Source organism: Carettochelys insculpta, chromosome 16, assembly GCF_033958435.1.
Source record: "Carettochelys insculpta isolate YL-2023 chromosome 16, ASM3395843v1, whole genome shotgun sequence".
In the NCBI taxonomy this organism is placed as follows: Eukaryota; Metazoa; Chordata; order Testudines; family Carettochelyidae; genus Carettochelys; species Carettochelys insculpta.
In genome coordinates, this window is record NC_134152.1 from 2,226,832 (window position 1) to 2,239,059 (window position 12,228).

General features: G+C 58.7%; 1 protein-coding gene and 1 non-coding gene across 2 annotated transcripts; both read left to right on the forward strand.

Moving 5' to 3' along the window:
* Window positions 1–3,754: 3,754 nt before the first annotated feature.
* TRNAG-CCC (transfer RNA glycine (anticodon CCC)) lies at window positions 3,755–3,825 on the forward strand. The gene has a single exon. It is a non-coding gene; the product is annotated as a tRNA-Gly (tRNA).
* A 403-nt stretch (window positions 3,826–4,228) lies between these two features.
* On the forward strand, window positions 4,229–10,498 carry METTL26 (methyltransferase like 26). Its single transcript, XM_075010230.1, has 6 exons — window positions 4,229–4,472; window positions 6,950–7,112; window positions 7,978–8,037; window positions 8,565–8,632; window positions 9,576–9,654; window positions 10,302–10,498. The coding sequence occupies exons 1-6, from the start codon at window positions 4,276–4,278 to the stop codon at window positions 10,347–10,349; spliced, it is 615 nt and encodes a 204-aa protein (XP_074866331.1). The 5' UTR covers window positions 4,229–4,275; the 3' UTR covers window positions 10,350–10,498.
* The last annotated feature ends 1,730 nt before the right edge of the window (window positions 10,499–12,228 follow it).

The window sequence follows — 12,228 nt, forward strand, 5'->3', positions numbered from 1 at the left end:
AGTAGTACTTTAATCACAGCTAAGGACTTTATACTCTACCAAACAGTGCTTTATTGTGTGCTAAGTCATACATCATATATTTCTCAGCTTAAAGCAGTAAATAATCTCTAGTTTTGATGTCACTCCTGCAGCTATTTCAGTTTTTCCCCAAATTATTGGTTTTGTCCTTACAAAAAATGGCGGGAGAAACCTTTTCTTTTCATGCCTTCAAAATTTCTGGAAATTGTATCTCCCTTGTCTCACCCCCTGCCTGCTGCTGAGATGCCTGGAAGAATCTGCGTGGGCTCCATTGTGGTGCGGGAAGTGAGAATGGGGGGCAGCTGTTTCAGACCTGGGCTCTGAATGGAAACTGTCACCTAAGCTGGTTGCTGCCTCGCCCCCCCGACTGGTTGGCCAGAAGTTACCACTGGGGATTTGATTTACCGGAAAGATGCTCTGGGACGTCTCCAACCCATTGTTCCCTTTTCGGTGGTTCACTTTGCAGGACCTGACACTGCGGCCTTATTGGGATGTTCAGAGGCCCCTCTCGGGGTCAGAGACACCTCTCCTCCCAGCCTGCCCAGACGGCCTCGCCTTGACCCGGCTGGGACTCCCCACTGGGGTCGTGGGTTCCAGGTCTTAAACTGGCCAGAAAGAGCGAATCCCAGCCTCGCTGAGCAATGTCAGAGTCAGGCTTCAGCAGGACAGTCCCTGGCACTCCGGAGCAGCTGGCTCTTGCATCCCATGGTGCTGCTGTTCGAGCAGGAAGAATCTTTAAACTGTGCAGCCACGTGCACTAGAGCACAAGGAACAACAAACCTTAGCTCAACAATATCATCATCAAAGCTGTTGTCAGGCTCAGCGGCCCTGCATGGCGTCTATTTCGCTCCAAGGTCAGCGCAGATAAACATCCCACACATGGGCGAGAGGCAGCGTGCAGCTGAGGCAGAGCTCAGGGTGGCCCCAGGTTGGGCGTGTTAGATACAGAACCCAACCTTTTCTGTGTGCCCCAGGCCCAGACCCTCCCGAGGGACACTATCAAGGGCTGCTCTCTGGCAGTGTGTTTTACATTGGGCTCTGCCTGCTCAAATTAGCTAAAATGCGCTACAGAGCCACCATGAGCCCCGGGCTCCTCCCAGCAGTGACGCCGGACGCCTTCCGACAGGCAGCGGCCCAAGGAGGGTCACTTCAATAGCCCAGTTTGCTGGGCTGTTAAAAAGTGTATTCCATGTTTTCCGGCCGTCTCCATAGGTCTGGGGACACCCACCAGCGCCTCTTGTGTCACTGTCAGCCCCCACTCATGCCAGCAGAGAGCATTCCGGTGGTGGCGGGGGGGAGACCTCTCTCCCCGAACACACACGCCTCCACAGCGCCTGCCCCGGCATGACAGATGCGAGGGAAAAGCTGAGGTCAGAAGTTTGCAGCCTGTCTCATCCCCTCTGCCTAATCCACTCATCGATGGTGTGGGATTGTGGTTGCATTGGGCCACAGCCTTAGTCAATATCAAGGACCTAGCAGGGTGGTGTCTATTACAGAGATGATGAGAAATTGACGTCAGGGATCATCTTGGTGGGATGTTGTTTACTTATAAAGAATAATGGCCTTTTTCTTCCACCGCAGGAGGCACAAAAAGCAGCTGGCAGTTTCTTTGCCCACAAATCTCCAGGTCTGCTCTGCTAGTGAGCCCGTGCCCAGCGAGCCTTCTGCTTCTTCTCAGGGTCACACTCACAGCTGCTTCTCCCGGCTTTCAGTATCCAACGCACACAGCCTGCAACCCCCCATGAATCTAGCTGGGTTACTCTGGCCAGCCTTGGCACTGAGTGCCCAAAGCCTGCAGCTCGCTAACAAAGGGGCTTGATTCCACCTTCCGCTGAGCTTGAAAGAGGGAACAGCACCCACTGCTTTTTAATGGGGTCCATGTTTGTCTCACCCACTGCCAGACAGCCGTCGGCTCCTCTCGACATAGTACTATCGGGGTAAGCTGGCCAGATGCCTGAGATACAGTATAAAAGCCTAAACCTTCAAAGGTAACCACACGATCACAGGACTCGGTGCCACCCTAGATTATGAGATACACGACAAAGGAAAGGAGCAAAAGGGGTGGTCCCTTGACAACAGATGTCAAATGTTCTCCCCTATGTTCTCATTAAAAAAAAAAAAAAAAACAATGACCATTGGCTTCCATTTGCTCTGCACATCAGCAGGTTAGTTACACAGAGGTTATCAGATGCTTAACATGCCAGTGTTCCTCATGTAGAGAGCAACCTATATGGAAGTTAGACCAGCAGGAGGGTGAAGAAGATAATTTGTTTCTGAGTCCTGGTGTTACCATCTGAAGTAAGCATAACATGCAGAGAGCCACCGAGCTGAAGCAAACATTGTGAAAGGATTACTTTAAACTCACTTGCAATACACATGCAGAAAAGAAGGAAAGATTCAGGATTCAGAAAAGAGCTACGGGAATGAATCAAGGTCTGGAAAAGCTAGATTGAAAGTCGATGTTGTGACTTGAAGAGAGGGTGAAGAAGAAGCCTGTGTCTGGCTGATGAGCACGTGTGTGGGGCAGAGACTTCTGACAGCAGTCTGCTCTTCCATGTGGCAGAAAAAAAAGCACCCTGAGACCCAGTGGTTAGACCCTATGTTAATTCCAGCTAAAAATAAAAGGCAGGTTGTTAGCAGGAGAGATAATTAACAGTTGGAATAACTTTGTTGGGGGATAGTCACAGACAGGAAGCTGTGTCAGGCTGTACCTTCACAAAACTAAAAAAGTAGCTACCTAGCAATTTGGTCATCGTTAAAGTGCTCCATGACTTTTTGGTTTTCTTGGAGAGAGGGGAAGGAGGGGTCAGTCATTAAATCAGTATCACGTGCAGTCTTTCAATTAAGACTGAATGGCTTAGTGAAAGTTACATTCTAGCCAAAAGGGCCGGTAGTGTGGGCTTCATGTGGAAATTAATTAGCAATACGCTCAGTCAGTCTAGCTTATCACAATAGGCCTGGCTGGCCTTCAAACCTGTGGAATAGGCAAGAAATATTAACATAAGCATATTGCATAGTGTGGCAGTGAGCTGCTTATACAGCCATGTAGCTCACAGGACATTTTCCCAATGTATCAAACCCATCATTTATGGCTGATAAAGAATTCTACCTTCAATCGCTCATTCTACATGATATTTACATCTTTCCTCTCCAGCATGCAAAGTTCTGTGCCACTTTGCTAAATGTCCTGCTGTGCCTGCAGTCACCCAGAATGCCTTTTCCCCTGCACTGGTTGCTTACTGCCCGCCACCCCAGAGATGGCTGCATTTCAGGGGCAGACTTTCTATACTGTATAAAGCACTACCGTCTCCCGCAGGATCAGTTGTGCTGTCACATTGTATATCATCAATCAGGTTAATCCGCCATTAATTATTATTACTGTTATTGTTCATTCATTATTTCTCCCTCAGGTGAGACTAAAAGGCACAGAGTCACAGCTGATTTTAAATTATGCACATACAATTCAACTAATTTTAATTAAAATGGCCCTTTTTTACCTTTTGCAAGGCACGAGGTTTTGCTGGGGCAGGCCGTGCTTACGGGAGGGCGCTCGCGGGATGTCTGAGCGAAAGCCACAAGACCCCAGACCAGAGTGCTGCAAAACGCGGCCGCGGCGGACCCGGTCGGCGCGGGGGTGTGGCATTGCGCGGCGGGAAAAGCCCTGGCGGGCGGCAGCCTGTAGGGGGCGCTGCTGCAGATCGCACGTGAGACGGTGCCGGGAAGAGTCCGGCCAAGGGCGCCGCTGGTGTAGTGGTATCATGCAAGATTCCCATTCTTGCGACCCGGGTTCGATTCCCGGGCGGCGCAGGAAATTTTCCTTTTCCCCAGTTGGACGCTGCACCCCCGCCTCTCCCCCCCCCCGTGGGGCTCACTTTTATTCGCCTGCCCCCCGGCCCTTCCCTTCTCCGCACGGCCTGCGCCCTTTTCCCTTTCGGGGGCTCTCCTCTGAAGCGAGGGCGGGAGGGCTGCACACCCGGCGGGGGCAAGGTTATGCCCCTCCCCACAGGGGCATTTGCACTAAATCTCCCCCGCCCCCGCCTGCGCCTCTCCTTCTTAACCCTGATGTTCCCGCTCATCTGTCCCCTGGGAAATGGGCTGCGGTCACTTTAAGGCGGGTGGGGGGGAGAGCGAGCCCGGAGTGATGCATTCTGGGATTTGCAGTTTTCTTCCGGCCCAGGCCCGGGGCGGGCCTCAGCGGGACTACATCTCCCAGCACGCCCCGCGCGGCCCGGGGCCCCCACCCCCGCTCCCCGCACCATGATGGTGGCGGCGGCCGCGGAGCGCAACAAGGAGCCCATCCTGCGGGTGCTGCGCGACTACGTGCGCCCCGGCGCGGGCCCCGTGCGGCTGCTGGAGGTGGCGTCGGGCTCGGGGCAGCACGCGGTGCACTGCGCCCGGGCGCTGCCGCAGCTGCTCTGGCAGCCCTCGGAGGTGGACCCCGCCTGCCTGGCCAGGTGGGGCGGGGCGGGGCGGGGCGGGGCGGGGGGCCGGAGTCTCGGGGGAGCCCCACGGGAGTGGGGCGCTGCCTCGTTTGCGGCCGTGTGGTCTAGTGGGCGGAACCCTGGGCGGGGACTCAGGAGATCTGGGGGGGGGCCCCCTCCCTGACTCTGCCACGGGTCTCATGAATGGCCTTGGGCGAGTCACTTCACTCAGCCTGTGGCTCGGTTTTCCCATCTGTAAAACGGGGGTAATGAGTTGACCAGCATGAAGCAGAGTGAAAGAATTAGTGCTTCTGTCCTGCTTACATCACTCCTTGTAATCAGTCCCAGAATGGCTGCTTGTTTTGCAATAGTATTACGCTGTTGGTTCATAGTTAGCTCATGATCAACTCTGACTCCCTGATTCTTCCCTGTTTACACCCCGGGAAAGCAATTTATGTTTGACAGTGAATTTTAGGGAATTCTTTTCCCACCCTTTACCCTGCCAGCCTGGTTTACCGTCCCTCTTACCAGCTCTGGGCGTCACTTTCAGAGTGGACAGCCTAGAGGTTAATTTGGCCCTTTAAAATCTCTGTGTTGATTTAAAGCCTCCTCTCTCTCTCCTGGAGCTTTCAGGCTCTTGACCGAAATTCTGAGGCTGTCCGATTCCCATTTCCCGGGCATCCGAGCCTCCCATTGCCATGGTTGCGGTGGAATAGTTGCCTGCTTCCCCTTGGTCTGGCCCTTCTTGTCTGGACTGTCTTGGCCTGGCCTGGGCAGTTGCGGTTCCTGTTCTGGAATGCCCACCTGGGGAGTGGCGGGACAGTGGTGCGCGTGGGAGACGCTTGCCTCCATTACCAGCATCACACCCAAGTCCATTCAGGACTGGCGCCCCCTGCTGCTTGTGTGGCACGGTTCCTCCTTGTGGTGAATCAGTGGCTGTCGGAGAGCGTGGGACTGTGTTCCCCTGCAAGCTGAGGTCTTGGACTGCTGCCCATGAGAGAGTCAGGTGCCTCACAGCTAGTCACAAGAGCACTGGTTGCATGTCTTTCTTTGTTGGTGCACATAAAATTTATTCCACCCATGGACGGAAAAAAATTGAAGGGAACCCTGCCCAGGCCTGGCAGCAAGAGGTGAGAGACAGAAGATTCACTGTCACCTGCACCTGATGCAGAGTTGTTACATTGAAAGGAAGATTCCCCCCCAAAGTCCTTGGATTCCTGCCTGCCCCTCCTCAGTTTTCACTGGCCTCTGTCTTCTGCTTGCTTGCACCCCAGGGGTGTCCTCAGCAGTGGCCTCTTGATTCTGTAATTTGCCTCTCCACAGACCCTGACTGAACTTTCCAAGTGTGGTGCCAGGCTGTGGTTTTCTTTCAGACGTCTCACAACTGGGTTATTCCTTTTTCTTTTTAAAGCTTCTCCCTCCCCTTAAGCTGTGCTCCCAGCTTGCAAGTGGCAAGGCTTTTCCATAGATCTGCTTTACCAGCCACATCTGCTATATCTCGGCAATCTGCTTGCAGAAGGAGGTATTCGCCCGCCTGCCTCTGGGAAAGAGATCTGGTGTCTCTTCTGCTGGCTGCATTGGGACTGATAACTGAGTCCCAAGGGTAAACACTTTATTCTTGGCGGTGAGGCACACACCAGAAAAAACCCAGCTTGGCTCTCAGGGCCTAGGCTGCGAGTGTAGAGCTGGCCGGTAGAAAACCCCTTATTTTACTGATGCATGGATTGGGAGTGCTCTTTCTAGAGGTGCTTTTCAGCACGTTTAGCATGCCTGGGGTTTTGAAATTGTTTGGCAAAATTCAGCGTTCCTCCCAGCACCCTGACGAGAAGGTTGCTCTAGGCTCTGTTGTACTAGGTACTACATGTTTGCACCCCAGGAGACAGTCCCTGCCCTAAAACAAGGCTGAGGAGTTCAGCTCTGCCTTTAGCATGCCTTGGAGGGTGAGGGGGGGATCTGGGGGTAACAACTGCAGTCTGGTTTTCAAAGGCAGTAGATTTTCAGGTGCTGTCGTTTCATCGTTAACTTCAGCAGGAGCCCCCTGCTCGCAGCTCCCCACTGGTCATGCTCCCGCGGGCTGGCTGCTAGAGTGTCCTGAATGCGAGGGTGGAAGCAGAGCTCTCTGCTTTAACCTGGGAGCCTGGAGGAGATTCCCACTGCAGCGCAGGGCAGTGAGGGGCAACCTAGGCTAGTGAGTGGCCCTCCTCCATCTCAGGGGACGCAGGGCTGCCACACATTCATGCTGGGGCCAGCTGACTCCCTTCTCACGCCCCCCGGTCGGTGGCGTAGGGGGTGAGTTCCATGGGGACTGCCTCTGACCCCGAGTCTCTAGTGTGATGGGCAGAGCTTGGTCGCTGCTGTACGAGACCTGAGAGCAGCCCTGCTGGAGGAGAGGAGGCAGGTGGTCCCGTGGCCATGAGCAGTGTGTGCCGGTTCTGGGGCTGGGGACCAGCCCGGGAGCAGCGCTGGGCTGCAGCTGCTCATGGAGCAGGTGGTCTCCTTTCCCTCCACAGCATCTCGGCATTCATCGAGGTGCAGGGCATCCGGAACGTGAGGCCGCCGATTGTCCTGGACGCGTCGCAGAGCTGGGAGACGTGGGGTGGCGTGAGCCCAAACTCCCTCGATCTCATTGTCAACATCAACATGATGCACATCACGGAGATGCGGTGCACGGAGGTGAGAGCCCTTCCTCCACGGCCCTTGGCTGGCCTCTGAGAGCTCCCTGCACCACTGGGCTGGGCAGGGCAGAGGGTCTCCCCAGGCTGCCTTCCCTGGGTCTCACCCTCCAGTAGCCCATATCCCGAAGAGCTCGGCTGCCACCTAGCGGGTGCTTATTCCCTGAGCGTAACCCTGATCCGTCCCTTCTAAAGTCCCTCTAGCCTGGATCCCAGCACACTTTAGGGACGTTGATTAACTCAGTGCTTTTATCCCCACTGGACAGATGGGGAAGCCGAGTCACGTGGCGTCCAATGTGACCCGCCTATGGCCTCACTCCAGGTCTTGTGCTTTTATCTCCAAGCCCATCCTAGGGGACAAATCCTGGACTTTCCCCTGGTCTGTCCCCAGCTTTGCTCACAACATCCCCAGGCCATGTGCAAGGCCCCAGGCTAGAGAGAGAGAGCAGGAAGCTGAGACTCATTCAAGTTCCTCCTCCTTCGTATGGCTCCACAGCCTCGGATCGCTTACGGACCTCTTGGTGTGCTCCCAAAGGACTAGGGGGTGCACGTGTCCTGGTAGACGGGTCAAGGACCTTCTCTCTTCCCAGGCGAGGAAGCCCAGATGCTGGGCCCTGATGGGAGAGATGAAGCAACTTTTCTCATTTAGCATCTGCTTCATAAAGGCAAGAGGCATCCTGTGCCATCCTGGGGCTGGCTCACACCCAGAGTCACATGCTGAGGGGTGGGCTGGGAGGAACATGGCCAAGCCTGGGCCTGAGGAAGGGGGTGGTCCGTGGTGGGCCCTGAGAGGAGCCCATTCACTGCACACTTGGCCTGCCCCTGTTCCTTGCACCGGTGACCCCGTCCTTTGTCTGTTTCCCCAGGGCCTCTTCAAAGGAGCGGGGAAGCTGCTGAAACCCAAAGCTGTTCTCATCACCTATGGGGTAAGCAGCGGTCCCTAGCTGGGCTGGGACACACCTGTGCTGCTGCCTGGGAGTGTGGCTGCCCCAGCGCTGGGCAGGGGAGGGGGCGAGGCTGTTTGCCAGCTGGGCACATGCAGGGAAGGCTGTGCCTTTGGCTGCTCAGGGCTGGGTTGGCCCACTGGGTGCTGAGCACTCCTGAGAGTCTGACCCTGGGTGTGTGCCGAGCCCTGGGGAGCTGCCCCAGGGGCTCCTTTCCATCCCAGACCGACCCCTGGCGTGGGCAGCCCAGGGCACAGAGCTGGGCTCTGGTTAGTCCACGCGATGGCTCCTGCTGGGTTTTACACGCACACGTCTGCCCTGCCAAGGACTCCAGCACTGCACCTCCGTCCCCCAGCTCAGGGTGTCACGCCAGCGCCATCCTTCCCGCTTAAGGACACGTCGGGGCACGGCTCTCACCCGGGCCCAGGCTGAGCCACTGGGAAACTGCGCCTGGTCTGTCACATTGGCCTCAGCTCTGTAACCAACTCCTTTGTGCCTGCTGCCCTCAGCCCTACGCCGTAGACGGACATATCAGCCCCCAGAGCAACGTGGACTTTGACTGCTGCCTGAGGCAGAGGTAGGGGCATCCAGGAGCTGGCAGGGGCTGGGCCCAGGGGGTCCCTCTGGCCACCAGGGGAGGCGCTTGTCCACACTGCTGGGTCACCATCCCTGCCGGAAGCCTCTGCTGCAGTCTCGGTCCCAGCTGCCTGGGAAATGGGGCAGTGGGTGAACTGGGCGGGTGTACGTCCCCCCACCCCAATCGGTGGGGCTGCTGCTTTCCCCCTGCATGGAAAGGGAACCAGCCCCGCCCCTCCCGCTCTGGCAGCCCACGGTTACTGCTGCTCTCTGGTGCAGGAGGAGCAGGCAGGAGCCCCAGAGTGCGCCTGGCCAGGCCCATGCAGGTGCCCACCCGCCTGCTCAGGCCCCGGGGTCCGGGTAGGGGTTGTGGTACCTGGGGGCCGAGGAGCTCAGGGGACCAGGAATGGGCTCAGCTCCCTTTTGCCCCTCGGTTGGCGGTTAGATTCCTGCCTGGGCTGGAACGTGCTGGGGGATGGGGGGCCCTGGCCACGACTCGGCTCCAGGGAGGTGGCTCCCAGTGGGGCTGGGGGCAGCTAGCCCTGCCTCTGCCCAGGCTCATCTCGGGGGCTGCCAGTCCAGGGCCTTCTACCAGCTTGGACCTTCTGCCCCTGCCTCCCAGGTAAGGCTGCTCCCTGGGGGTCCTGCTGCACCCCACACATCACAGGGCGTGGCCTTGCACGTGCCCTGCCCCAGCTCCAGCCACTGTCCAAGGGGCCAAAGCTTACCCACCGTGTCCTTCTCCCTACGCTCCTCCAGCCACCACAGCCAGGGCTGGCATGTTCTGGGGGTGTCCCCAGTCCTGGGCAAGAGCCCCAGAGGGGAGCTACTCCAGGCGGCAGTCATGGGGCTGCCCCGGCCTAGCCCTTGTGTGGGTGGCACTGCCTGTGGCTGCGTGGGAGGGATGACCCAGTCACTGGGTATTTGCTCTGTCTCCTTGGCAGCAACCCGGCCTGGGGCCTTCGGGACACGGCTCATCTGCAGCAGCTGGCCGAGGCCAGTGGACTGCATCTGGAGAGGACGGTAGGTGCCGACGGGTGCCCAGAACTGGCTTCCCTTATGCCAGGCCTGAGAGCCCCCACTATTGCTGCAAGGGCGGGAGTGTCCTCCGGTCAAAGCACAGCTCGGGGTTTCCCTGCCAGAGCCGGCCAGACAGGCCCCTGCTTCACAGCTTGGCTTAAATCAGCGCCGGAGTCCTGGGGCAGGGTTAGCACCCCCAGCACTGGTGTCTGCAGGGAGCTCCCCTGTCAGCCAGCTGCCTTCCTGGGCCCCTCTGCACACGGGTCCTTCTTCTCCGCCTGTCCTCTGCTGGCCCTGCGGGGGCAGGGGAAGAGCTGGCCCAAGGCCTCCTGCGGTGCCCTGTGCCCCTTGGCGGAGTCAGTTTGGAAGTGGCGGCTCTGGGGCTGTGCTCTCTCCAGGGCTTGTGGGCTTGGCAGGGGTCCGCCAGGATGTGATCACAGGCGAGGCCCAGGCCAGAGCAGCTGTGAGCTCCCCCTGCACCCAGCGTGTGCACAGCGGTCCCCACAGCCCCTGCTGGAGAGGCCTGGCCTGGAGCCTTCCTGCCCCCCTCCTTTAGCCGGGGCACCGGTTCTGATTGCAGGCCCCTGTGCCTGGGGCCCAGTGAGTGGGAGCCAGCCCCCGGGGCTCTCACCCTGCCTTTGTGCTGCTAGGTGGACATGCCCGCGAACAACAAGTGCCTCGTCTTCCGCAAGCAGTGACCGTGGAGCCTGTCCCCAGGGCTGGACGCCTGCCGCCACCCTCCGCTGGACGCCTGCCGCCACCCTCCGCTGCATCGGGGGGAGCAGGCTGTGTGGGCGCTGCTGCTGACCTGGGGTGGAGGGGCTGGTGGGTATAGCTTGTGTTCCTACCCCCAGTGCCCCCGGGGTGAGGTCACAACAGCAGGGTCCCTGCTACGGGGCTGCTTTCAGGGGTGGAGAAACCCCCTGCCTCTGTTGCTGTCAGTCCCACGAGCCTCTGGCCCTACGGCAGCTCAGGAAGGGGTCTGGCTAGGGCTAAAAGGGTCCCACGGGGCTGGCCCCTGGTGCCATGTGTGCATGGGGGCGGGGTATGAAAAAGCTGGCTCACTGGCCAGTCGCGATGCCCCTTCTCTCTCTCTCTCTCTGACACTGACACACACACACACACACACACACCAGCACAGCTGCCAAGGGGGTAACGTGACCAGTGACTGAAATAGGGGTGGGGGATTTCAAAAGTGCCTATGTGATTTAGGAGTCTCGGTCCTATCACTGAAGGGAACTGTGCTGCTAAATCACCTGGGCATCTCTCCCTAAAGTGGGGTGTGTCTGCTGTAGGGCCTCCCCCTAGTGGTTGGAGTGGGGCGCATCGTGTTGGGGGGAGATTGTAGGTGTTCGTCCCTGGAGGCTGCTACCCAGGGCAGTGGGCTCAATAAAGAAGTTGCTCCCCCTGACTCGCTTTCATTGGACTGGGGCAGGGTGTGTGTGGGGGGGTGCGTACTGCAGTGGGGGGTGGGGGGTGTGGGTGGGAGGGAGGCTCTCTGGGGTACAGGAAGTTCAGGGCTCCAAGTGGGCCCAAAAAGAGGGGTTGAGGGTGGGGCAGAGAGCTGGGAGGGGGAGGGGTGCTCGGGGGGGGGGAGATTGGGGGGGGGCAGGGCCTGGGGTGAGGTCCTAGCAGCACTTACCATGGCCCCTTTGTCCCTGTAGCCCCCTGTCCCACATCTCCTCTGGCTGTGACTCTAGCCAATGGGAGCTGCTGAGCCGGCACTCAGGGTGGGGCTAATGCTTAGGAGCCATAGGGGCAGGGAGCCTGCCTTAGCCCTGGGCCCCCAGCGCGCTGCTCACCCGCCCTCTGCTGGCCCTGGCACCTGGCTCTGCAACCCCGGGCCTTGTTTTTGGTTGGGGGTGGGCAGGGCTGCCCACCACCCCTGGTGAGTGTCCAATACATGTAGCCCTGGTCAGACTTTCCGCCCCCCAGTCAGAGGGGGAGGGGGTTGCTGGGTTTGCGGAGGTGGGGGTGTGTGGGGGAGAGCAGCTCTCGGTGGTGGAGGGAGCAGGCTGCAAGCTGGGTGTTGCCCTGGCTCCAGCCTGGCAGCACCTGGCACCCAGGAAAGTTCCCTCTGCTGAACCTCTGGCATGAGGGAGGCTGCCCCCGTGGGGGTTTAATGGCAGCTGTGGGGCCTAGTGCATAGAGCACCAGGCTGGGGCCCGGGCGTACGTGAGCAGCTTATGTCACTGCCGTGTGCCTCAGTTTCCCCAGTTGTGAACAGAGGCGAACGGTGCAGCCTCCCTGGGCAAAGTGCTGGGGGAAGGCCCCTGGGACACAAGGCCCCGTCCCGGCAGCTGCTTCTGGGCCTGGCCTGTGGCTCTGTGCCAAAGAGCCATCCCCGCCCCCGCCCCTCAGCACATCGGGGGCAGGAAGAGGGACTTTCACCCCCTCCCCCCACAGTGCAACGTGCCCCAGCCTGGGCCGAGGCAACGTGCGCCTGCTGTCCTGCCGCCCAGCCCGTGCACACACGTGGGGTTTGCGTGGCCCCACCTTCCGCCTCGATAGGCTTGCCCACCCCAGTGGCTCCTTTGCAAGGGGCACTCCAGCTGTGAGCACTCACAGTCCAGGAGG

Excerpts from the sequence above, each read along its gene's own strand:
- METTL26 (XM_075010230.1), top strand. The coding sequence starts at position 4,276 with ATGATGGTGGCGGCGGCCGCGGAGCGCAACAAGGAGCCCATCCTGCGG. Across the intron at positions 8,633-9,575 it reads GACTGCTGCCTGAGGCAGAG|CAACCCGGCCTGGGGCCTTC; the intron begins GTAGGGGCATCC and ends TCTCCTTGGCAG. Across the intron at positions 9,655-10,301 it reads GACTGCATCTGGAGAGGACG|GTGGACATGCCCGCGAACAA; the intron begins GTAGGTGCCGAC and ends TTGTGCTGCTAG.